At 45.1% G+C, this 25,294-nt stretch overlaps 1 protein-coding gene across 1 annotated transcript; it reads right to left on the reverse strand.

The window, feature by feature from the left end:
- Positions 1 to 3,488: 3,488 nt before the first annotated feature.
- Positions 3,489 to 23,962, reverse strand: UTP11 (UTP11 small subunit processome component). The gene is made up of 8 exons (XM_029571215.1): positions 23,773 to 23,962; positions 19,690 to 19,751; positions 14,693 to 14,795; positions 13,892 to 14,005; positions 9,045 to 9,138; positions 7,998 to 8,128; positions 4,782 to 4,892; positions 3,489 to 4,102 (listed from the first exon to the last, which is right to left on the reverse strand). The coding sequence occupies exons 1-8, from the start codon at positions 23,833 to 23,835 to the stop codon at positions 4,019 to 4,021; spliced, it is 762 nt and encodes a 253-aa protein (XP_029427075.1). The 5' UTR covers positions 23,836 to 23,962; the 3' UTR covers positions 3,489 to 4,018.
- Positions 23,963 to 25,294: the final 1,332 nt, after the last annotated feature.

The following is a 25,294-nucleotide window of genomic DNA, read 5'->3' on the forward strand; positions in this document are numbered from 1 at the left end:
ATTTCCTGTTGCCCTCCTGTAAAACCTCTGCGTTTATAACTGCAGGGGCCCAGGGCAGAGACTCTTAAGTCTGAAACAAGCTGGGTCAGAGATCTCTTGCAGACACTTGGACTTGTGTAGGACCCGGCTGTGAGCAGAAGATGCCAATGGACAAGATAAAGCAGGCTTTGCAGTAATTAGAGTGGCTTGTATGCTGCCTGCACCCACACTAGAGCAGCTGAAACACAGCCCAGCTTTTAGGTGTAGCTTAATGGTACCAGGCAGCTCAGGCTTCCGCCTGTTCATTTTGAGACGTCTTCTACCGTTTTCATGCTTAAGTTCAAATGTAGAGGGTTTTTTGTTTTTTTTAATAATTGGGGGGCAGGGGTAAGTCTATCGCTGGTGAGTGTAGTACAATGAAAGTTTCCAGTACCCACCTCATCTAGCATATCATTAACAAAAAGCACAAAATTGCATGGACACAATGAATACCAAAGTCAGGCTATACCTTCCTGGACGTGACATTGCATGAGTCCAAGCCCAGTATCCTACTTCCAACACTGCCCAAGCAGCTGCCAAGATCCCAAAGAGCAAACAGATCCATGTGGCTAATCCCTATCTCTACTTGTTTAATAACAGTTTATGGATTTCTCCTCCAAGAACTTGTCCAAACCTTTTTTAAACTCAGCTATGCTAACTGCCTTAACCACATCCTCCCCCAGTGAATTGTGCACTGGGTGAAAAAAAAAAAAAAGCTTCTCTTCCAATTTGTTTTGAAAGTCCTACTTAGTAACTTCATGGACTGTACCCTAGACTTTGTATTTTTTGAAAGTAAATAGTCAATTTACTACCCAATAGTAGATGTCTACAGTAGAGCAGTGCTTCTCACCCCAGTCCTCAGGGCACACTGAGCCTGTCAGGGTTTCAGGATCTCCACTCTGACTACACATAAAACAGATTTGGATGCACTGCTTCCATCATAGGCAAATCTCTCTTATTTAACATGTTTTGTATATCGTCATTCAGTTTCACCATCATAACAGTTTACAGTGATCATATTAGGTAAACAAAGTTACATCAGGTTTTCTAGAGTGATTATATTAGGTGAAACAGTTAGGTAAACATAGTTGCAGCAGGTTGGGTGTTCGTTATTACATATTAAAAGGTTCTCGAGCAGCGTAGAGTGGGTTTTATGGTGCGGTGAGACTCCATGGGTGGACAAGATGGTATAAATGTTGGGTGCGATGGTTGAGTGCATCTGAGTAGGCTCTGTTAAAAGCAGGTTGTCAACTTTTTTTTTTTTTTTTAAAGTTTTGATGTTTGGTTGAGTTCTTATTTTGGTTGGTATTGAGTTCCATTAGTGCAGGGCTGGCGCCGGATATGGCTCTCTCACGGGTTGTGTTCAGATGAGTGGATCTTACAGGAAGGATTATGAGGAGGCCTTTATTCGTTGAGCGAAGGTTCTGTTTTGGAGCATGGAGTTCGATGTATTTGCTCAGCCAGTAGCTTTGCTGTCCTGTGATTATTTTATGGAGGATTGTTAAAACTTTTATTGGGAGCCAGTGTAAAGAGATGAGGGTTGGAGTAATATGCTCGTGTTTCTTTGTTCTTGCTAGAATTCTGGCGGCTGTGTTCTGTAGGATTTGGAGAGGACGGATGGTAGCAAGTGGTAGGCCAAGGAGTAGGGCATTGCAGTAGTCTAGGTTGGAAAATATGAGTAGTTGCAGGACTGTTCTGAAATCATCTTGTGCAAGGAAAGGCTTAAGACGTCTAAGTAATTTGTGATATCCTTTAATTTTATTTGTTATGTGGGTTTTGTAAGATAATTCTTTGTCTATGGTGATTCCTAGGTTTCGAGCATGGTTAAATGCATATTCAGTGTGGAGGTCCTGAAAATCTGACTGGTTAGGCGTGCTTCAAGGACTAGGCTGAGAAGCACTGCAGTAGAAGAAGAAAAGTCATAACTTTGTATTCTACAATAAATGTGCAATACCACAGCCAATAAAGAGAGGATGTTACATGCCTGACAAGGCTAGTTTTTATGCACAGACATAGTGCTAGGGAGACATTTTCAGTTATATTAGAATCGTTCCCATGTTCTGCTGCAGAGACAGATGCTGCCACTCAGGGCAACTAGTTCAAAATTTCTTTAATGAAAAGGAACACTGGTGGCTTGCAGATTAAATGTTGGTATGGAAGTCACCATGCATCATACTGTAATTAATGGCTAGTACTACTAAATGGAACAATATCATAAACACACAGAGCAGGTTAAGGAACCAACATATTAACTGATTGAAGACTAAAATGGCCAGTGTGTGTGTCAAGAGCTACACATCATCCATTAAAGGAAAAAAGAGACTCTCTGCCGCACCTGTGACACATGCAAGTGGCACTAAGCAGCTCCAGACCCAGTTGGGCCGTAGTGTCTAAATCGCAGCATTCTGATGCTGGCTTTGCACAGAATTAATGTGGTTTTCCAAAATTCACTTGCTCCGAGATTCCAAGGACGCCACTAATTTTATAAAACCCCCATCGAGGCTGGGAAAGCCAGGGCTGCCTAATGTGAGGTCAAAAACACAAACTAGAAACAGATTACAATTTTCAAAACTTTACGCCCGTATTTTATCTCACACACATCCACACGCAAAAAAACCAAACAGAGGTGGTCTAGAGGCATTCCAAGGCAGGACCAACACTTATGCACGTACTTTTGCCAATTTATGCATTTTTACACCTGCTAATGATCTGGCATAAGTGATATTAAACATGGTTATTGTGTAGCAGGGATGTGCGTTTGTTATGTCTCTTTTGTTGGGTACATCTGTTCCTCGCGGACTTTAAAAATACACACATACTGTCTGTTTTTACTCGTGTACTATAATGAGTTATGTACATACTATGCGTTTTTACTCCATACTCTAAAGCTGATAAGGTATGCGGGTATCCAATGTAACAAATACACATCCTATTTACTGATTGTTGATTTGTATTAATGCACATCCCCTATTGTGTAGTACTGACTGGGTGGGAGTTCAGGCTGAAGAACCAGGAAGGTCTCAATGACCTGGAGAAGGACTGGGCAAACTGGAGGACTAATTTATAAACTGGTTAATTTCATTTATGTGTGCTTGTTTTAAAATTAGCCAACTTACATAATTAAGCTCTCCTTTACTGTCACATGTAAAATATATGAACGTATATTTTTAAAACAAGAAGGGACAGATGTGGTTTCAATGCATTGCATGTATTCATGTGGAAGCCTCTACACATATATGTTGCAGGGCAGAGAGGTGCATATTTTATACAACATACGTATCTCATACGTGCAGTTTATAAAATCTGCTCACAGCCGTAGATGTAGGCTCCCGCGCACATTTGTTTGAAAGTTATCCTCAACACTGGAGAGGAGAGCACAACCCACTGGTCCTGAGGAAAGTCCAGATGTTTTTGGAAAATTCAAACAAGTAAAAAATACAAAATGAATTTGAATGACCCCAGTCTGGTACTATATAGAAATGACTGGAAACAGTTTCTTTAATGACAATTCTCTGGGCCTTTTCTGAATCACAGCAATGATTGAGAAAGCAAAGCACTGGCTCCTCTTAATACTGCACAAAAGCCGTGTTCTTAATCCTGCCTTTAACCAGCACTCAGTTCAAAGTAATTCCAGGCACTCATGTAAAATGAGTATAATGGTCTGCTTTTCAGAATATCTGTCATTAATATTCATAAGATTCATCTGCATACTATGAATCCAGTTTGTTCCTACTCTAATTTTGGAAATCCTGAACACAGACAGGAAGGGGAAGGTGAAAAACTAGCAAAGTTTTTATTCTCCAACTCTCTGCCACAGCTGTCAAGAATAAAAAACACATTTACACTATAAACCCCCGTGTAATAATTTAAACACTTTACAATTCCCAAAGGGAGCAGCCCTACCACAGAGTTTTGGGAGTGGAAGTCGCAGGAAGCTCGCTGCCCCAGCACTACTTGTAACTGCAAGCATTAGCCCTGTTTCCATCATCCAGTACACAAGTTATCGCTTTCGTTTAAACTCAAATTTGTAAATAGCTGGGTGATCCGCCGTTTCTTTCACCACCTTCACTTTATGGGTCTTGTCCTGAAAATGGAGCAGAAAAGAATTTGTTAGCCTGCAAGGATCCAGAGGGCATTCTTCACTATCTGCAGGAAGCCGGCTTCATGCCATTACAGGCACAGAAAGAGATTTGGACAGCAGGGTGGTTTGTTGATGTCTGTATGTGATGAAAAGTTCGGCAGCGACTGTGTACAGGGTGCCTGTACCAGGAACAACATTAGGAAAGAAAGAATGGTAGGTGCATGGAAGTGCCACCCAGTGGAGGTGATGGAGGCCTAAGAGGTAAGAATTTAAGAAAGCCTGGGATAAGCACCAAGGGTACAAGGAAGTGATGGAAAATATGGATGTGATCAGGAAAAGAAAACAGGTCTTCTGTCTTGCCATATTCTGTTTCGGTGAAAAGTGTATGGGCCATGGAAAGCAGGGATTTGCACAGAGCAGAGAGATTGTGTGGGTTCAGCTGATAGGTCTGGGCATGCTGTCTCTCTATGTAAGTCTGTCCAGCCTCTACCTGCCCACTGTATCAAAGTCTATGGCCTAACTTAACTTTTTCATGAATTAAAATGCCACCTGTTTTACAAGCAAGAGCAGGAGAAGCATAGGGGGAAGTAGAGAAGGTGCAAGGGCCTGCCACGGGCTGGGTTCAGGCACAGCAGTGAGACCTGGAGGGGAGGCTGCAGACAGGCTGAACTTTGCTCCTCACCATCAAATCTTTGCGCGTCTGAATCTTCTGAGTCATCACAAACATCTTCTTCTCCCGCTCAATGCGTTGCTTCAGCAGGGAATATTGCTGCTTTCTCTGTCTGGATAGTTTCTGAGAAGGAAAGAACACCTCCAGCATTCAGCACAATCCTTGCTCAGGTAGAAGTAACAAAAGAAATGATGTTCAGTCCTCTTAACTAGCAAGGGAAACGAAGTTGATTTTTCTGCCTATTCCTTATGTAAGAAATTAAGGAAACCATACACAGTTAATTCTCTTGTAAGATTGTTGAAACAATCCTTCCTGATATGCTTTAAATGATGCCCAGGTATGGATGCCACTGCCGAAACAGCCTGGAAGGGGACAGCACAGAGGTCACTGCCAGAATGGCTTACAGTAACAGCAGAGGCCAATCTTTCACTATGACTGCTACCATATTTTTAACACTGACTTGTTTTCTTTCCTATTACTACATTATCTTTTTATTTGTACAAGTGTTTAAGATTTCCAAAAAAAATAAATAAATAAAGTGCTTTAAAGAAGCAAAGTTCAAAAAAGCCGTTTCCAGACTCCCACTTCCTGCACAGGAGGCATCTGAAGGACAACTCCAGGCAAGCTTATCAGACACGAGATGCCTGTGGTAGGAGCTAAGAAGCTGCGGGCCTTGCACCAAGCCAGTGGGATTGATTTCCTTACGGATGGCTGGATTCATGTGCCTACCATTTCAGAACTGGTGCCATCCTAGAGCTGCCTGTTGGCAAAGGGCACTGATTCACAGCAGAACTCTAGGTGAATCTTCAGTCTTTCTCCCTACCCTTTACGTACCTGCTTACTGGCACAGTAGCCCCCTTTCTCACTCTCTGCAAAGGCCGACATCCCCCTCCCTTTATCCCATTCACAGTGCCCTGCTCAGTGCACCAAACTTTACCTGCTTTTTTCCCTGTACCCAGCATCCTCTCTCCCCCCAACATACACCTAGTCAGCATCCATTCCTTTTTTTTTTTATGGTGCCCTGCCTTAAAAGTAGCTAGGCGACTCCTGGAGGTTTTCAGGTGTTTTGTCACTGCCCTTCTCCCCATAAACCCCCCCACCCTCCAACATTTATGAACCCTAGGCACCTGCCTAGTTTGCTTAATGGAAAAAGTAGCCCTGGATTTAAGAATTAAAAAAAAAAAAAAAAGTCTCCTCCAGTGAAAATGCAATTCTGTGCTGAGCAGCTGCTGGGAATTTTGTCCTTCGATGCTGTCCATAATCACTCTGAACTAACAAATGGTTTGAAATCATTTGCTGGGGGAGGGAGGCAGAGATAAGATTGCGAAATTGCAGTAAAGACACTTAGAGGGGTGGCGCAATTGCTCACCACACCTAGAGTGAACTGTGCCCCAGGGCCAACCCCACCCCCACCTCATGCTTCACAGCTTAATTAGGCCTCAGTCTCCTAAAGACAGTGCCACCTCATCCTGGAACGGAGATCCTTTATTCCTCCCCTCTCACACGTATCACGGATATGGGCATCACATGCATTGAAGCAGGTTAACTGCTTACACTAGTTTGATGTGTTTTGGTTTTTTACTGATGGGAAGAGGGTGGCCCCTAAGTATGGATTAGTAGATCCTCCGTGGCAACTTGGGGGGTAAGACAGACCCCCACCAGCAAGTAAGGTGCATAGTTGAGAAAATAATTTTAATAGAAATTATTACTTGAAGGAAAAAATAAAAATTCAGTGCATTCACTCCAACTCATTTCTCTTTCAGAACCTCCTCCCCCACATAACACACATGAACACAATCCCTAAATAAAAGGCAGGTGCAAGATCTGTCAAGCTCTGTTAACAACCAACATATTATTTCAATACCAAGAACATAAAAAAGGGCCCCATCCACAAAAGATTGCTGATTATGTAGAGAAAAACAGCAAACTCTGTGCTACAAGTAATAAGCTGAGTGTTAAGACTGAAATTCAGCACAAACTTTACTACACACACTCAAATGTTTTAACTCCTGATGCAATCAGCTAATACACATGGGGCCTGATTTTAAAAAGCATTTACTCAAGTTAAACTGGATTTTACTCAAGTGGGCTTCTGACGATGGCTACAGCATGTGCCATTGAATTGTCCTTAGAATTTCCTCATGCAAGTGCACGTCATTCCAGTAAATGACTTTTGAAAATTGCTACAACAGGAGTTACATATACGCACGCAACTCCTTTTTGAAAATTACCTCCATGGAGTGTAAAGAAAATGCTTAATGCACATAACATGATTTGTGTGTATACAATCCCAACTACATGTCCTGGCACCGAACTCCAGCTTCCACTCGGACTAACTGTAACCCCAGAAACGTAACTCTCACTCCAAGATGGAGTGCAGTGAAGTATCCAGCATTAAAAAAAAACCAAAAAAAAAACCACAAGGTAAGTTGGTATACCTTTCTGCATTTGAAAGGGGGGTAATATTTAACTCCCATGTTAATTATGGCATTAGCTGAGAGAGTACCAACCCACACACATATCTGTGGGTTAAACTGCATGTTCTGCTGAATGCAGCTTATTACATCAGCCCCTCTAATAGGGTATTAAAGGAGCAGTCTCATATATGCTCCAGGCACCCTCTAGTGGGCATTAACGGTAACAGCAGCTACATTTTTAGTAAGACTGCTGTTGACCCTGTTTAAGGGCAGGGGGAGGAGGGAGGTAAAGAGCACAGAATTTTTATTTATTTACATATTTTTTTTTAGTTTAAAAAGTTTGAAGCTCCACACAGCAAGTCCACTCCTCACAAAAGGCAAGCGTTACTCCAAAAGCTAAACAAGTCCATATGATACCATACAAGAGAGGTCAACCCAGTCAGGTTTTCAGATTTCCACAATGAATATGCATGAGATCTATTTGCATACAATGGAGACAGTGCCCAAAAGGACCGAGTTAGGGGACCTCCACTATACAAGATCAATTCAATGGTAAAAGCTTGCATTCTCGGGCTACGTCCAAGATGGCTAAAATTCACAGCAGGTCTGTGGCACCAGTGAGGTTGCAGCATTAAAATGTTCAGGCCCCACAGCTCTGTGGTCTAATGGACTATGCTGCCAGAGCTGTGCTTGCATCAACATGTCGTCTAGCATGTGCTTGGCATCATGGGCATACGTGTTCCCCCCCCCCCGGAGCAGGGATTTTCACCTAAACACTACTCTCCTCGCGCAGTCCTTTTAGGATCTGTACCTCTAAGAAGTAAGGGTCAGTGACTCCCTTCACACGCGCCTTCTGTAGCGTTGCAATAGTTGGTCGGTTGTAGATCCTCTTTACCAGCTCTGGAGCTGTCTGCAGATGAGTTGCAAGATCAAAGTTCTCAACTGAAATAGGAAACATTACACTTGTTAACATAAAAGTAAAATAAATAAATTAAATAAAAAGAGGGCAATACCCCTCTTATCTGGAACAAGCAAGTTCCCCCTTTCCACTTCCCTCCATGGAAGATCTTCTAAAGATAAAATGAACACAACAGAAAAAAAGCTCACAAAACAGAACCGTATTAAGTACCTCAGTGACAATTATAATGATGTCACTGGTAAGTCAAAAACCCCTCAAAGCGCATTACAATAAAATACACATCAGTAATGGATGCAACACAAAGTTTCAGAAACCATCCCATTCAGTCCCATAAAAACGTCTTTATTAAATGCATTAAAAACAGCAGCTCTAGCAGCATCTGCTGAGAGGTCAGTTGGAGTTTGGACATCAATTTCCCCTTTTGTTATATTTCTTTCCTCAACAGATCTTAGCATTGAAAGGCTTCCAAACCTCCTAAATAGGCACATTCTAAATACAAATAATTATAATACACCATTCAATCAGGGGTACTGGTAGCTGGCAGAACCCTAACTGAAGTGCCCCATTAATGCATATAAACCACTATGGGGAGCAAACGAGAGAGAGTCACAGGGAAAGAGACTGTCAAAACAAGTGGGAGTGGCTCTCCTAATAGGGGGCCCATATTAACAGCAGGCCAGCATCCATACCCCAATAAAAATCCTTTCAGTGCTAATGCTGGGGGCCTGCATTTCAAGTTAGGTAAGAATTATGCGAGCACTGCCCTTCAGCATCCTTACACATGAAGTCAATTGCTACCTTTGCAACTTCACCAATGTGTAAAAATCTAAGAAAAGAATAAGCATAGAAACCAAGGAAAACAGATACTAATACAGCAAGAAAATCAGAAATGGGTTAAATATCTACTGATTTGAAGAAAAAAAAATAGTAGCCTCCTACCCTCTTTTTTTGTATCAAAGAAAAAAATGTGCTTATTAGGCTGTGTTCCTTCTGCATCCAGAAGATGGAGCTCTGATTTCAGTCTTTCAATTTTCTGTAGCACAAAAGAAAAACAAAATGCAAAAATACAGATTTCTGATTTGGTTCCCTAGATGGATGGATAAATCTCCTCAGTGTGAGCCATCCAGAAAAGTCAGCATACAAGATATTTCAGGGAGTTTTCAGAACAGAGAAAGTCACACCAATCCTGTGGCAGCCAATATGGGTTTTACTAGGACAAATATGATGCAGGTGGGGCTAATGCAGCTCTTAAACCTCAACAGGAAAATTGGTTCTTACCTGCTAATTTGTGTTCCTGTAGTACCCCAGATCAGTCCAGACAAGTGGGTTATGCCTCCCTACCAGCAGATGGAGGCAGAGAGCAAAACCTTGAGGCACTGCTACATAACAGCGAGAGCCACCGGCAGTCCCTCAGTATTAAAAACTGTACCCAAGCTAAAGAATTAAACTACGAAAACCCCTCTAGGGCAAACAGGTAAAACATGGCTGGAAACCCCCTGCCCTGGAGCCCCCTATGATCTCCAGAAAACACACAAAGTTAATTAGCAAGAGCAACCAGATTACAACAACTATCAGGAAAAAGAGTCTTTCAGCAGCGACGGGGAGGGTCTCTGGACTGATCTGTGGTATTACAGGAACGAAAATTAGCAGGTAAGAACCAGTTTTCCTTTCCTGTACACACCCAGATCAGTCCAGACAAGTGGATGTACCCAAGCACCCCTAGACTGGGCGGGCACCTGAATGACCCGTGCACAACAGACCCTCACCAAAAGGCGCCTCTTGCTGGGCGCACACGTCCAAATGGTAATGCCTGGTGAAAGTGTGAAGCGAAGACCACACCGCCGCTCTGCAAATCTCCTGAGACACTCTGCCCAAGAAGCTGCCTGCAGGGCTTTCAGCCCCTCTGGAACCTTACAAATTTAAGCAAAGCAAATAGCCTCTCTTTGCCACTGTGCCTTCGTGGCCTTATCGCCTTTCCTCACGCCTCCAAACACAAAAAGATGATCTGAGTGCCAAAAAGAAAAATTGTGACCTCCTGATAACACAATATCATCCGGTGTACATCCAACAGATGCAGTTCCCTCTCCTGAGGGGAATCCCTGGACCCCTCTGGGAAGGCCAGAAGATCTACCGTCTGATTGACATGGAAAGAGGACACCACCTTTGGTAAAAAGGAGGGAACTGTTCGCAACATAGCCCCATCGTTAGAAATACGCAAAAAGGGTCTTTGCACGACAGAGCCCGCAACGCCAAAATCCGCCTGGCCGAACAAATTGCCACCAGAAAAACTGTCTTCAAGGTAAGGTCCTTCAACGTCACCCTTCTCAAGGGCTCAAAAGGCGGCCCACAAAGAACCCGAAGAACCAAACTGAGGTTCCAATCGGGACAATTTCCGCCCCGGTGGATGCAAATGCTTCACTCTTTTCAGAAAATGAACCACAGCAAGGTGGGAGGCTAACCACCTCCCTCGCACCTAAGGCAACCCAAAGCGAACACCTGTATGCAGAGCGAATTATAGGCCAATCCCTTAGACAAGCCCTCCTGCAAAAAGGATAAAGCCTGGGGTACATCCACCGAAACGGGATCTAGCCGGCGCTGCAGACACCAGGTCTCAAAGACCCTCCAGACCCTTGCATATGCTACAGAGGTTGAGGGTCACAGCGCCTGGAGAAGGGTAGAAATCACCTGCTCCGAATAGCCCTTCAGACACAGGCGCCGCCTCTTAAAAGCCAAGTCGCAAGACAAAAAAGTGATCCTCCTGATTCCAAAATATGGGCCTTGTCGTAGCAAGCGAGGCAGGTGAGCCAATCTAAGGGGTCCTTTGACCATGAGAATTGCAAACCAAGGGCAATGCGGCCACACTGGTGCCACCAGCACCACCAATACTGGACGAGACTATGCGCCGAAGAACACGTCCGATGAGGGGCCAAGGGGGGAGGGGGGGGGGAACGACACGACACATACAGTAGTATCCCTGTCAGCCAAGGGCACACACCAAGGCATCAAGGCATACCGCGCCAACCTCTCTTCTGCGACTGATAAACTTGTCTTTGCATTGGCCTGCGTGGCCATCAGATCCAGTTGCAGTTCACCCCATCTGGCACAGATGTGATCCCAAGCTTCCGGGGACAATTCCCATTTCCCCGGGTCCAACTGCAACCTGCTGAGGAAATCTGCCTGCACACTGTCCACACCTGCGACATGAGAAGCCGCTATCCCCTCCAGATAGAGCTCTGCCCAGGCAAACAACTGTTGAGCTTTTAGTGCCACCACATGGCTCTTCGCCCCCCCTTGGCGGTTGATGTATGCTGCTGTCGTTGCATTGTCTGAAAAAACCCAGACCATCCTGCCTTTGATCCATGGGAGAAACATCTCCAAACGCCCAAACCGCCCTCGTTTCCAGGCGATTGATGGACCAGGTCCCTCCCCTCCACTGACCACAGACCCTTGGCCGAACACCCCAGGCACATTGCACCTCAACCTTGAACATTGGCATCCATGGTTACTACCACCCAGTCCAGGTCTCCAGATCCACACCCTTCTTCAGGCTAGGATGCAACAGCCACCACAACAGATTGGATCTGGACTCTTGTAGGAGAGGTAAAGGCAGATAATACTCAGACGCGGGATTCCACCTGGATAAAGGCACCCTTTGCAATGGTCTCATGTGAGTGAATGCCTACAGGACCAAATCCAATGTGGACGCCATAGACCCAGAACCTGCAAATAATCCCAGGCCATTGGCACTGATAGACGAAGCAGCCAAGCCATCTGCACCTGCAATTTGGTCACTCTGTCGGATGTCAAAGACACTCTGCCTCGCTGGGCATCAAACAGCGCCCCCAGATACTCCAGTGACTGGGAAGGAACCAAGTGACTCTTTGCCACATTTATCACCCAACCTAGCAACAGCAAGGTGACCATAATTCTCTGGATCCACCTCAGACACTCTTCCTCAATCTTTGCTCGAATCAGCCAGTAGTCCAAAAACTTCTCTGCGAAGGGCTGCTGCCACCACTACCATCAGCTTTGTGAAGATCCGAGGTGCCGTGGCCAACCCGAAGATAAGGGCCCGAAATTGAAAATGTTGGCCCAACACCTTGAAATGCAGAAACCTTTGATGTTCCCATTGAATGGGAATATGGAGGTATGCCTCATTCAGGTCCAATGATGCCAACAACTCTCCTCTGCAGACCGCTGCCATTACTGTCCTTAATGTTTCCATCCAAAAATGCTCAATCCAAACCTAGTCATCACAACAGGTCCCCGTATCCCCCTGTAGGCACCACCTTAGGGATCTTAGAAGCATGCAAGGGTGGCCTCTTTGGATGCTTAACATCAGCTCCCTTCCTTGCCAGGAAGGCCTTATGAAGGAGTAGAACAAACTCTGGAGAAAAATCTTCTGGGTCCTCAGCCCCCTAATCAGAAAGGCTGGCCTCCAAATCTTGAACCCATCGAAATCATCTTGTACCACAGACAGAGGGGGAGGGCAATCCTGCAAGTCTCTGTTAGGTGCAGAGTCCTGCACATGATCTCCAGCAGGTACAGTCACCCCCCAAGATCCCCCCGAAGGGCCCACTTCTCCAGGGGACCTCCCAAGGTCTCTTCATTACCACCTTGCAGCTGGAACACAAGGATTTACTGCTTAGCTAAGCAGACCAAATCCCACAGGTCCTGCCGGCCGCTACACGCGGTTTGGTGTCATTCCCGCAGCAGTTCAGGCCCCACATGCGGCTCAACCGGCGCGTTGCGAGCATGCTGGCGCACACAGCAGGTCTAACAGGCCGCACACATGGCAGTATCAGCACGCATCGGCCGCCCACCAAAAGCGGCCGGAGCGGCGTGCGGGAAAACCCGAAGTGAAAGTAGAGGGTACTGCCGGCAAAGGGCGTGCTGCGGTGCCGGCCCGAGACCCCGTCTGACAGGAAATGAGAAAGGAAACTGCACCGGCGGTCCCGGAGAGCCAAGCTGAAACTTCCCTCACTGCCCCTGGAGCAAGGGAGAAAGGAGACCACCACCTCCCTACCTTCCCCTCCTGAAGTGCCGACAGCTCCCGCTGTCACTAAGGCACTCACCGCAGACTGTTCCCCTTCAGCTGCTGCAAAAAGGATACGACCTTTTTTTTTTTTTAAAACAGCTTAATTAAAGGGACCAGGATACTTCCTGACAGGCTGGGGCAGACTCAGGAGGGGGCATCAGTGACCATGAAGGAGCCAGTCCCCTGACTATCAGGACCCCCAGTCGCTTTGCTCCACCTGAGGAATGGTCCACGAAGGAGCCAAACACCTCAGGTAGAATTCAGAACTTCAGAAAAACCAGATTTGTCTCTCAAATTAAATTGGGTCAGACTGCAGGTTAGCGCCTCTACCACCTGCTGGAGACAGAGAAACACTGAGGGACTGCAGGTGGCTCTCGCTGTTATGTAGCAGTGCCTCAGGGTTTTGCTCTCTGCCTCCATCTGCTGGTAGGGGTGCAAAACCCACTTCTCTGGACTGATCTGGGTAGGTACAGGAATGTTGACTATTTCGAAGTTGTGAAATTTATACATTTTGGGTCGTCAGTAGACACGTTACTATCTTTAAATTTAACCTGAACTATAGTGAGGTCTAGTGGTCTGAGGTTTTGATGACACACGTAACATTTAAAGCAGGTAAAAAACTAAAAAAACTTAACCATCAACTATAACTAACAATTATGGCTATTAAAATGGGTCCATTTTTTGTGGATTAAATTTTTTTTTAATGTAATTGCTTTTGACGAAGTAGAAAAAACATTAACAGGTTTACCTTCACCTCTGCTACCCTCTTCATCTCCACGTACTTTACATCCTGTGTTCTCATCACCTTCAGCTGCTCTTCTGTTACCTCTTCCTGTGGCTGCCTCATGACATGCACGCCGTCCTATAAGACACAGTCACAGCTAAAACCATCCAGAGCCACCGACCCGGGTCCAGGGGTCTGGGGCACAATGGTGCTCAGAGTGCACCATCCTGTTCTTCACTTAGGTTCCAGGGCCTCCCTCTATGCAGCACCTGGTGGCCCTGAAATCTCCATGGGATGCAGGACCAGAATAAAGAGGAACTTAAGCCAAACACTATGCCTAAAGTTAACTACATATTACACAAGCAATTAAAACAACCCTCCTAGGCAGACTGCACGGCATGTCTCACTAGCACAGTTGTGATAGAAGGTGGAAGTGTAATAAGAGTAGATCAATGGGAGGATGCCAACAAAAATTACACCTAAAAAATTAAGTTACCATGACTACACGTACACTTGGATGTCAGTCTGGTTGCTATTAGTCCATTTGAATGCAAAGAAATAAAGATTAACAAATAAAAACAAAAATATATAGAAGGTGATACCTTTTTATTGGACTAACAATACATTTCTTGAGTAGCTATTGAGAGCTAATACTCTCTTTTAGGTCAGAATTCAAATGAGCACAAGATTACGTTTACTAGAAAATATAGTAAGGCCGCCATAAGTGAATCATAAAAGCTTTTATGATTTTATATGGCAGCCAAACTACTCTATATTTGCTGGTATTGTAACTTTTGTTTGCATGCAGCTGAAAACTTGTCTGACCTTGAGCCGAGTCTGCGTCATTTTCAAATAGAACTCATCAGGATTCTTCTCCAAGGCTTTCCTGCGCAGAGCATGGAGTGTATTTCTTTTTCTATGGTAGTCTCTGAAAAACAGAAGAGACATTTTTAAAATGCACCTCCACCCCCCTCACAGTTATGCTTTCGTCTTTTCATGGTCTCTGGCCAATAAAACCCTGAGCGGTGGAAACAGTCCAATATCTGGTGGCACTTGCAAAAAGTCATAAGGTGTTTCCACTTTTCCAAGAAAAGCATGCTGCTTCTCTTCTTGGACCAATACCTTCCCTTCTCAGGAAAGAGAGGAGGGAGGAGAAGAGACAGCTCAGAAACTCCCTTCTCCCCAAACACTGCAAAAGCAGCAAAAAAGGAATAATGGGAGACTCTCCCTTATAAATACATATTGTAAAAGTATTTGTTGCCTCAGTTTCTGGAAGGATATAAACTTATCTGTGATGTGTAGGATGAATGAATGCATGAGGAAGAATTAAAAAATGTGAACATAAATACATCTACACCACAAGCGACAGCCCGAACAGCAATGCAATATGAGATTATTTCTTTATGCAATGGATGTCATCACAATCCATGTTACCAGTACTTATCCTTTCAAACTACTTGAAGATACCAGAGGTTATCATATGTCCCTTTGACAGAGTAATTGTTTTAACAGTGGTGGCTGCAGCAGTGAGTATTATTGTGAGATAACTGCCCCTGCCAATGGCAAAAGGCTCTAACATCCAACAGGCAATGGCAAGTATGCCACAATAATGCCCTTGCCCAAGGGCACCATTACTACTGGTAGTCAGATATTCTATTCTAGTTCCTCTCTCTTGGCCACACATTCAAGCCCATGCAATTGGCGCCGACCCGTCAGGGTCAAGGACTTACCTCACTCTGCTCGCCGACCCCAGCTTGCCCACAGACAGCCCAGCTCGACCTCCCTCAAACGGCGGTAAGCCCCGCCCATCACCGTCAGCAGCGTGACCCGTGCCCTTAAAGGGCTAACGCCGGACACTGGTGTCGCGTGCCGAAGGAGCGCAAAAGAGGGGCCTGACCCTTAGTGCGCCCCTTTGTGCCCTCCCACCAGCTTTCCACCCTCCCCTCCGGAACCAACACAAACTCACCGGCCCACAAGACCCACCCCCCTTCCCTCCTCCTACTTAGGGTGCCCTTTGCCTTTCATAGCACCTCCTTATACAACCAACCCTAACCCTCCCAGCTAAACTCACCCCCACTACGAGAATACCACCAGTACAGTTAGTACCACAAGACATCACATACCATCTACAACACCTCCACCTTCCATCCACACCATGGATACCCACTACTACAAATCACCACCAAACTGCAACTGCATCCTAAACAAGAAACACAACATACCTCAACGCCCACATGGCAGCACTCTCAGTCCTAACTCTTTTCCTGATCAACGCCCAGTCCGTCTCCAAGAAAATCCCCATTCTGCATGACCTCTTAATGGACAACCTCCCAGACAGATTCTCTGTTTCACCGAGTCCTGGCTCAAAAGCTCAGACACAGCACTAATAAATCAACTACCTCATTCAGCATACAATATCTTCTCATTGCCTAGACAAAAAAAAAAAGGAAACAGCCTATTCTTCCTGGCCTTAAAAAAATTCAAGCTCACATATCACCCCAACCACCTACTTCCTCCTCTGGAAATAGGCCTCTTTAAAGCAAAAAACCTACAAATAATGTTGTTATGCGCCCTGCTGAAATGCCTAGAACTCAATTTATCCTCTCTCATCGAAACCATTCCCCCCCCCATATTAACATGGACATACCTGCAATTATCTTAGGGGACTTCAACCTCCACATAGATGCAACTCCCCTGCCTCCCTCATGCAAACTCCTGCTAGATACCATGACAGCAATTGGATTTAAACAAATAATCAACACACCGACCCAGAAGTCTGGCCACACCCTCGACCTCATATTTATCAACAACAAAGTATCCTGCACCAACAGCCCACCTACAGCAACTAGCATCCTTGGTCGGATCACAAACTCATTCAGGCCACACTTCGACTGAAAACCAACCACACAGGAACCAACACCACCAAAAAGTACTTCGAATTCCCTAAACCTTGCACCAGCGAGGACATAAGAACATGCCATACTGGGTCAGACCAAGGGTCCATCAAGCCCAGCATCCTGTTTCCAACAGTGGCCAATCCAGGCCATAAGAACCTGGCAAGTACCCAAAATCTAAGTCTTCCCCACTGCCTTAATACCTCTAGACCTCAACACTGCAAGCACAGCCATCAACTCATGGCTCACCATCAATTCCGAAATCCAAATGTCCAATCATCACCAAAGAAATCAAAACTGATAACCCCCACAAAGCACCATGGTACAAACCAGAACTGAAAAACATCAAGCAATTACTCAGACAAGCTGAAAAAAAAATGGAGAAGATACCCAACCCCACTCCACCTGGATTAAAAAAAAAAAAAATGCTACTCTACATTTACAAAACAGACACCGACAAAGCCAAACGAGAATACTATGCTAAGAAAATCCACAACCACCAATTCAACCCCAGAGCCCTTTTCGCCTTCATCTCCAAATTGACGCAACTAAGCCACAATCCACCCAATAACAGAACACCCCCCCCCCCCCCACACACACACACACACAAGGCATGTGAAGAACTTGCCCAGTTCTTCACCGAGAAAATCGCAAAACTAATAACATCAATCCTCCAGGCAAGCAAGGAAATGCCGAACCCTCTGGTCACAACAGTCTCCTCATGGGCCAAACTTTGAGCTCATCGCCTCGACTGAGGTTAAAAAAATTATACAAAAAATAAACCCCGCCGCCCATCCCTTCAACCCCATCCCAGTTAAAACCCTTAAAACTAATCCCAGAAATCATCGCCAGACCAATAGCAGACATAATTAACACATCCCTCGAACAAGGTAGCTTCCCTGAATCCCTATAATGTGCCACAATTAAACCCATACTCAAAAAACCACAACCTGATGCCTCCAATCCAGCCAATTTTAGGCCCATATCCAATCTACCATTCATATCGAAGATTCTGGAAAAAATTGTAAACCACCAACTTTCCAAACACCTGGAAACCCAGAAAATACTATACCCCACACAACACGGCTTCAGGAAGTCACTCAGCACCGAGACACTCCTTCTAACCCTCGCCGACACAGCACTCAAGAGGACTAGACGCCAGTCACTCCTACCTTCTGATACTACTGGACATATCTGCGGCCTTCCACACCATCAACCATGATATCCTCCTAACCCGGCTAAGGGAGATTGGCTTAGATGACACCACCATAAAATGGTTTGGCTCTTATCTATCAAATAGAACATACAAAGTAAGACTCAATATGAGTGAATCAAAGCAATTCCCCCTCTCACACGGCGACCCACAAGGATCATCGCTCTCCTCCACCCTTTTCAATATATACATGCTCCCCCTCTGCAAACTCCTCTCAGACCTGGCCTATCCTACTACGTCTATGCAGATGACGTACAAATCCTACTTCCCATGAAAGAAAACATACAGAACACTCTACTACAACGGGAGTCCTTTTCATCTCAAATACAAAAACTCCTAACTCAGATATCGCTCACACTCAATCAGAAAAAAACGAAATACTACACATAGCAAACAAACCCCCCAAAAGAACATTCAAGACCCCGCGATTACACAACCAGTCAACTTGTATCAGCTGTAAAAGACCTAGTTATCACATTAGACTCCGAACTGAACCTAAAAAAACACATCAACGCAATAATAAAAAAGAGGGCTACTTCAAACTACAGGTCCTCAAAAAACTCAAACCTCTCCTCTTCAATCATGACTACTGGACAATGCTCCAGGCCCTCTTATTCTCCAAGCTAGGCTATTGCAACTCCCTTTTCCTCGAGCTCCCAGCGTCCACCCTCAAACCTCTTCAACTACTGCAAAATGCAGCAGCCAGATCTCTCACAAACAGCAAATGCTCCGCCCACATCACAGCCATTTTTAAAGACCTCCACTGGCTCCCCATAACCCACAGAATACAATACAAAGCCCTAACCCTTATGCATAAGATTGACTGGCTAAAGGACGCCCTCCACCCACACGACTCGCATAGAGACCTCCGATCCAGAAACACCGGACTGCTAACAATTCCTTCTACAAAACTGGCCCACCTTACCACAACAAGAGAACGCGCCATCTCAATAGCAGGCCCCTCACTATAGAATAAACTACCCACACAACTCAGAACGGAACCTTCAACCCAGACCTTCAAGAAGATCCTAAAAACATGGCTATTCCAGAAAGCCTTCCAGCCAGCGAGTTAATGACACCCCCTTTCTACATGAACTCCCTCTACTCCTCCCCATATTCATGGCTAGCACACTGCCTTCCTCACCCTACTCACAGCACACCCGAGCTAAGCCCCCCAAACAGATGCTCCCCTTACCCCTCTCCCTCTACATAACTTCAGTCACCGAGTCCTTATTCAAGTGCCTAAAATGCCAAGTCTCTATTAATCGCCCCATCAAGAAGACAAAGACACTACTTCCTCATCATCTCATGCCTTGCTGTGTATATCAAACGAGAGTTCCAAATTGTTAAATGTGCTATTCTGTTACTATGTAAAAATAAGACACAGTTGTCATATTATCCCATGAGTTGTGCTCTGTAAACCGATGTGATATTCCATATCGAATGTCGGTCTATAAAAACAAATAAATAAATAATGACCTTTGAAGGCTGCTTAGTCACATTCAACCTCCAACAGAATTCTATGGTCAGTCAATACCCACTGCAGATCAAACTAGTTTAATCAAATTGCTTCTCATCTACTACCAGTAAGTATCCTGCTAAGATTCCTCTTCCTCCTTCTCCCCAATTATACCTCCGACCTCTAAATCAGGGAAGACAGTTTATAAAACATTTAAAAGATACCAGCCAATAAATGAAGAACAATTTTCACTTACTCAGCCCGAAGTTTGTAATCTTTCTTTTTCTCCAGAAGGCCCAATCTTTTCCGAGAACTAGGCTAAAAAACAACAAAAAAAGAAGAACACAGAAATTATGCTTTTTGTATGAAAAAAATACCTTTGGAGAAATCAGTAGTGAAGCAAACTAGAAAAAAATAATTCTCTTGGCTCTGCCTCTTTAAATCTGGAAGAGTGGACAATTTGCAGAGTGAAACTAATTTGGAACAGCAGAAGCATCGGAACAATATGCTTTAATGCAAGATAACTACCCAAGATGATAGTTAATACTCATCGATATCCACAAACCCTATCTGTCAATTCCAGTGACAGGAGGACATTATGAGACTGGGCATCTCAATGACAGATGAAATTCAATGTGGACAAGTGCAAAGTGATACACATGAGGGAAAAAAATGGGTTCCGCATTTGGAACTACCACTCAGGAAAAGAATCTTTACGTTTTTCTGCACAATACTTTGAAATTCTCAGCTCAGTGTGCAGCAGCAGTTAAGAAAAAACAAACAGAATGTAATGAATTATTCAGAGAGGAATGGAGAATAAAACAGACTATGGTAATGCCTCTCTATAGAACTATGGTGTGACTTCAGTACTGTATGCAGTTCTAAAATAAAAAATAAAAACATAGACATAGCAGAACTAGAAAAGGTGCAGAGGGCGGCATCCAAAATAACAGGGATGGAACAGATCCCCTATGAAGAAGGGGTAGGGTTCTTCAGCTTACAGAAGGGTCCACAGAGGGACTATGATAGAAGTTTATAAAATCTTGCAGTACAGTGGAATAGTTACTTACCCTTTCAAATAGCACTAGGTCTTTGGGACACTCCCTGAAACGGTTGTCTGCTGTTCTCCCCAACCCTTTCTCCCCCACCCTTGCCTTGTGACTATTACTGTACATTACTGCGGAGCGCAGAAATTTGCGCAGCATTCCCCCCCCCTGTGCAGAAATTCCATTTTCTGAGCAGAATTTGGAGCAGACCCCGACATGCCGTAAGTGGACCCCATGCCACTGCGGTGAAAATGGAGTAGACTCAGCGCGCCGTGAGCAAACCCATCCCACTCACGGCAAATAAGAAGGCTGCAGTAGGCCGCAAGCGGACCCATCCTGTTCATGGCGAAGAAAGAGCAGGCCCCAGCATGCCGCGGTGTGGTGAAGAGGGAGAAGGCCCCAGCGTGCCGCCAGCGGAGCCCATTTCTTTCATGGAAAAGATGGTATAGGTCCCGGCATGCTGCCAGCGGAGTCCATACAGCTCGCAGCGAAGATGAAGCAGGCCCCAGTGAGAGCGAGTCTCTGTGTGTGTGCGGGCGCCAGAGAGAGGGAGTCTAAATGAGGAGATTGCTAAGGAATGTGTATATGTGAGAGAACTGGGAGCTGCTGTGCTTATGTGAGTGGAGTAGAGGAGTAGCTTAAGGGTTAGAGTAGCAAGTTACAACCCAGGGAATCCAGGGTTCAAATTCCACTGTTACTCCTTGTGACCTTGGGCAAGTCACTTTATCCTCCATTGCTTCATATACAAAATTAGACTAAGTCCTGTGGGTATTTCTCCAGCTCCTATAGTACCTGAATGTAATCCGCTTTGATGTACACTTTGAAGTAATAAATGTGAGGCAGTGAGGGATGTGTGCAAGCATGTGAGACAGAGGAAGCCTGTGTGTAGGGATGTGCATGTGTGTGAGAGAGAGAGAGATAGGTAGTCTGTGTTAAGGTGTATGCATGAGAGAGAAAGGGAACCTGTGTGGGTGTGTGTGTGTGTGTGTGTGTGAGCGAGCCTGAGAGATGGGGGGGGAGGGGGGGTTTGTATGAAGGGGTGTCCATGTGCAGGAGAGAAAGGGAGCCAGAGAGCAAGGCCAAACTCTGGGAGTGGAGATCGAGTGGATAGGGTTGAGCCTAGCAGGGAAGGGGAGAGATGGGGGGGGGGGGGGGGGGTGTCCTGAGAAGGCAAAGTGAAAGGAGACTGGCCAGGGGAGCAGGGAGAGAGGATGGAAGGGACATTCTTACAGTGTACTTTTAGGGAAATTCTGCCCAAAATGTTTACAACTCTGCACCTTTAAGTAATAACTTTTTTTGTATTATGTTTTAAATAAATTACTTAAAGATTGTCATATACATTATTTTGCAGAATTTTCAAGTTTTCTGCACAGAATTCCTGAAGGAGTGAAGCAGGGACTGACATGTATCAGACAGTACCCAGAACACAGCCCGAGCTTTGTGAGCCATAGTGAGCAGGCAGTGAACTGGTGTACATAAGAACATAAGAAATTGCTATGCTGGGTCAGACCAAGAGTCCATCAAGCCCAGCATTCTGTTTCCAACAGAGGCCAAACCGGGCCACAAGAACCTGGCAATTACCCAAACACTAAGAAGATCCCATGCTACTGATGCAATTAATAGCAGTGGCTATTCCCTAAGTATAATTGATTAATAGCAGTTAATGGACTTCTCCAAGAACATATCCAAACCTTTTTTGAACCCAGCTACCCTAACCGCACTAACCACATCCTCTGGCAACAAATTCCAGAGCTTTATTGTGCATTGAGTGAAAAAGAATTTTCTCCGATTAGCCTTAAATGTGCTACTTGCTAACTTCATGGAATGCCCCCTAGTCCTATTATTCAAAAATGTAAATAACCAATTCACATCTACTTGTTCAAGACCTCTCATGATCTTATTTCAGATTTTATATACCGGCATTCGAGACAGCAGTCACATCATGCTGGTTCACATAAAACAGGGGTGCATAGTAAACATAAACTATAACAATGGTGCGGAAAAGGCAGTTACATATAATCTTAAAGACCTCTATCATATCCCCCCTCAGCTGTCTCTTCTCCAAGCTGAACAGCCCTAACCTCTTCAGCCTTTACTCATAGGGGAGCTGTTCCATCCCTTTTATCATTTTGGTTGCCCTTCTCTGTACTTTCTCCACCACAACTATATCTCACCATGGAGCGATATAGAGGCATTATGACATTTTCTGTTTAATTAACCATTCCCTTCCTAATAATTCCTAACATTCGACCCGATACAGTACAGGGTGCTCCGGAGTGCACTGTTAACCCGCCATTGGATGCACGTTTTCGACGCGCTAGCGTTATCCCTTATTCAGTAAGGGGCCGAAAACGCGCGTCCAACCCGCCGAACCTAATAGCGCCCGCAACATGCAAATGCATGTTGATGGCCCTATTAGGTATTCCCACGCGATTCAGAAAACAAAATGTGCAGCCAAGCCGCTCATTTTGCTTTCAGAAATTAGCGCCTACCCAAAGGTAGGCGCTAATTTCTTCGGGCACCGGGAAAGTGCACAGAAAAGCAGTTTTTACTGCTTTTCTGTGCACTGGCGATATTTTCTGTGCATGGCGATATTAAGTCAGAGGTCCCGAAAGTTTCGAAAAGTAAATAAAAAAAAAAATTTGAAGTCGGCCTGCGGCTGTCGGGTCAAAAACTGGACGTTCAATTTTGTGGGCGTTCAGTTTCCAAGCCCATGGCTGTCAGTGGGCTCGAGAACAGACGCCGGCAAAATTGGCCTCATTTGAATAGAGAATCGAGCGCACAGGAGTGGCCTGTGCGCGCGCCAGGAGAGCGGGCGTTCGCCCTCCCGTCCACTCTCCCACGGACTTTACTGTATCGGCCGGATTGTTTGCTTTTTTGACTGCTGCAGCACACTGAGCCCTCGATTTTAAAGTATTATCCACTGTGATGCCTAGATCTTTTTCCTGGGTGGTAGCTCCTAATATGGAACCTAACATCGTGTAACTTCAGCAAGGGTTATTTTTCCCTATATGCAACACCTTGCACTTGTCCACATTAAATTTCATCTGCCATTTGGATGCCCAATCTTCCAGTCTTGCAAGGTCCTCCTGTAATGTATCTCAATCCGCCTGTGATTTAACTACTCTGAATAATTTTGTATCATCTGCAAATCTGATAACCTCACTCATCGTATTCCTTTCCAGATCATTTATATATATTGAAAAGTACCCAGAGGCCCGTGGCCTTCCCCCGTACGTGGTCTCATATTGTAACCGAGGCCCTTAGACCACCTCCCCGAAGCCTTCCGTCACCTGCGACCGCTCCTTGTGGTTCTTCTGCTGGCACTTCAACGCTTTCCTGAACGCTGCCGCCATCTCGCTCCCGTCCTCAGTCGCTCGTAACGGGAAAAGATGAGACCCAAACTTTCCAAGCCGCCGCCGCTGCGCGCTAGAGCCTTGCGTGCCAAGCCTCGCTGCCGCCCCTCGCCCTGCCTTTACTTCCGGGTCGCTCAGCCAATCAGCTTTGTCAAAGGCCAGAAAGAGGCTTGACACGTACAGGAGACGGTTAGAGTCGTTGGATGGTAGACGTCACTCGGGCCGTTTGACGCCGAAAAGCAAAAAAATGTGTTAAAAGTTAATGAAAAAGTTGTAGGTGCGATTCGCGGATATTCTGTTCTCTACAGGGTTTGTGCAGTTTTAAGTAAGGAAAGTACGAGTTAGATAGAACCTGAAGGTCTGTGAAGCGAAGGCTCCCGCTGGGCCTGGCGCAGTGTGGCCCTTGCCCCGGGAGCTGATGGACAGTAACGTAGCATAAAAAAGGGGGAAGAAGAGCATCCTCAGAGATTGGGAGTGAGTGCTTTCAGTGGCTCTAAGTTTCTGATTTGCCATCATTGTCGCTAATCTGACTAACAGGGAGGAAGGGAGCTGTATTAAAATGGTAAAGGTTACAGTGCTTTTACCAGAGGTGCCTTATACTTTCTTTTTTTTTTTGGGGGGGGGGGGTTGTCTATGGCCATCCTATGCATATTACAGGCTCGCAGCCAACTGTTGGTAAACTTTACTATGTATTTTGGTTAAAATGTATTTTCTGGTGGGTTTTTTTTGAAAAAAAAAAAAAGAATTGAGACTTGAAGACCTAAATATGTACACCCTAGAACAGAGGATACAGAGACATATGATAGAGATATTCAAATGCCTCAAAGGTTTAAATGTACAAGAAGCAAGAATCTTTCAGTGATAAGGAAGTTCTAGGACAAGGTGTCATGATATGATACTTAAGAGTAATTTTAGGAAATAATTTCTTAACAGAGGGAATAGTCTCCCAGTAGAGGTGGTGAAAGTCTGGGGTAACCACAGACGATCCTTAATTACACAAATGTGAGGTTAAAATGTAGGTTCTACAGTACAAGGAATGGGCAGACTAGATGAGCCTTCTGCTACCATTTTCTATGTCGATTGCATTTTTTGAAACAAAATAAACTTTATTGATAAAAATAAAACTTGTATAAAAGCAAACATTAACACAGTAGAAACTAAAGTGCAAGTAACAGAAAGAAGGGGCTGCTGTTTGAAGGCACCTGGGCCCCATTTCTGGTCAGGTCTTCCATTCCCTGGGTCGCCCAAGCCTGGGAATACTGTGGAAGCAATGTTCACATTCCCTGGGGAGAATGGAAGGAGGGAGTTGCAGTTGTCACGCAATGCTGACCTTATTTGGCATCCATGATTACAAGGTTCCAGAAGGAGCCCCCAGCTGAGGACCATCTCTGCAATGAGGGGGGGGGGGGGAATGATCTCCCGGGTAGTTGCGAGTGAAAGTTCCTGGTGCCAGATCCCA

The sequence above is a fragment of the Rhinatrema bivittatum genome, chromosome 11 (genome assembly GCF_901001135.1).
Source record: "Rhinatrema bivittatum chromosome 11, aRhiBiv1.1, whole genome shotgun sequence".
Lineage (NCBI taxonomy): Eukaryota > Metazoa > Chordata > Amphibia > Gymnophiona > Rhinatrematidae > Rhinatrema > Rhinatrema bivittatum.

What these genes read in the sequence shown, in the direction of transcription:
- UTP11 (XM_029571215.1), bottom strand. Translation starts at nt 23,835, where the DNA reads ATGGCGGCAGCGTTCAGGAAAGCGTTGAAGTGCCAGCAGAAGAACCAC. An exon ending in ACCACAAGGAGCGGTCGCAG is followed by an intron (nt 19,752 to 23,772) that starts GTGACGGAAGGC and finishes GTTGTTTTTTAG; the next exon opens with CCTAGTTCTCGGAAAAGATT. An exon ending in CTGACCCTTACTTCTTAGAG is followed by an intron (nt 4,893 to 7,997) that starts GTACAGATCCTA and finishes TTTCCTTCTCAG; the next exon opens with AAACTATCCAGACAGAGAAA.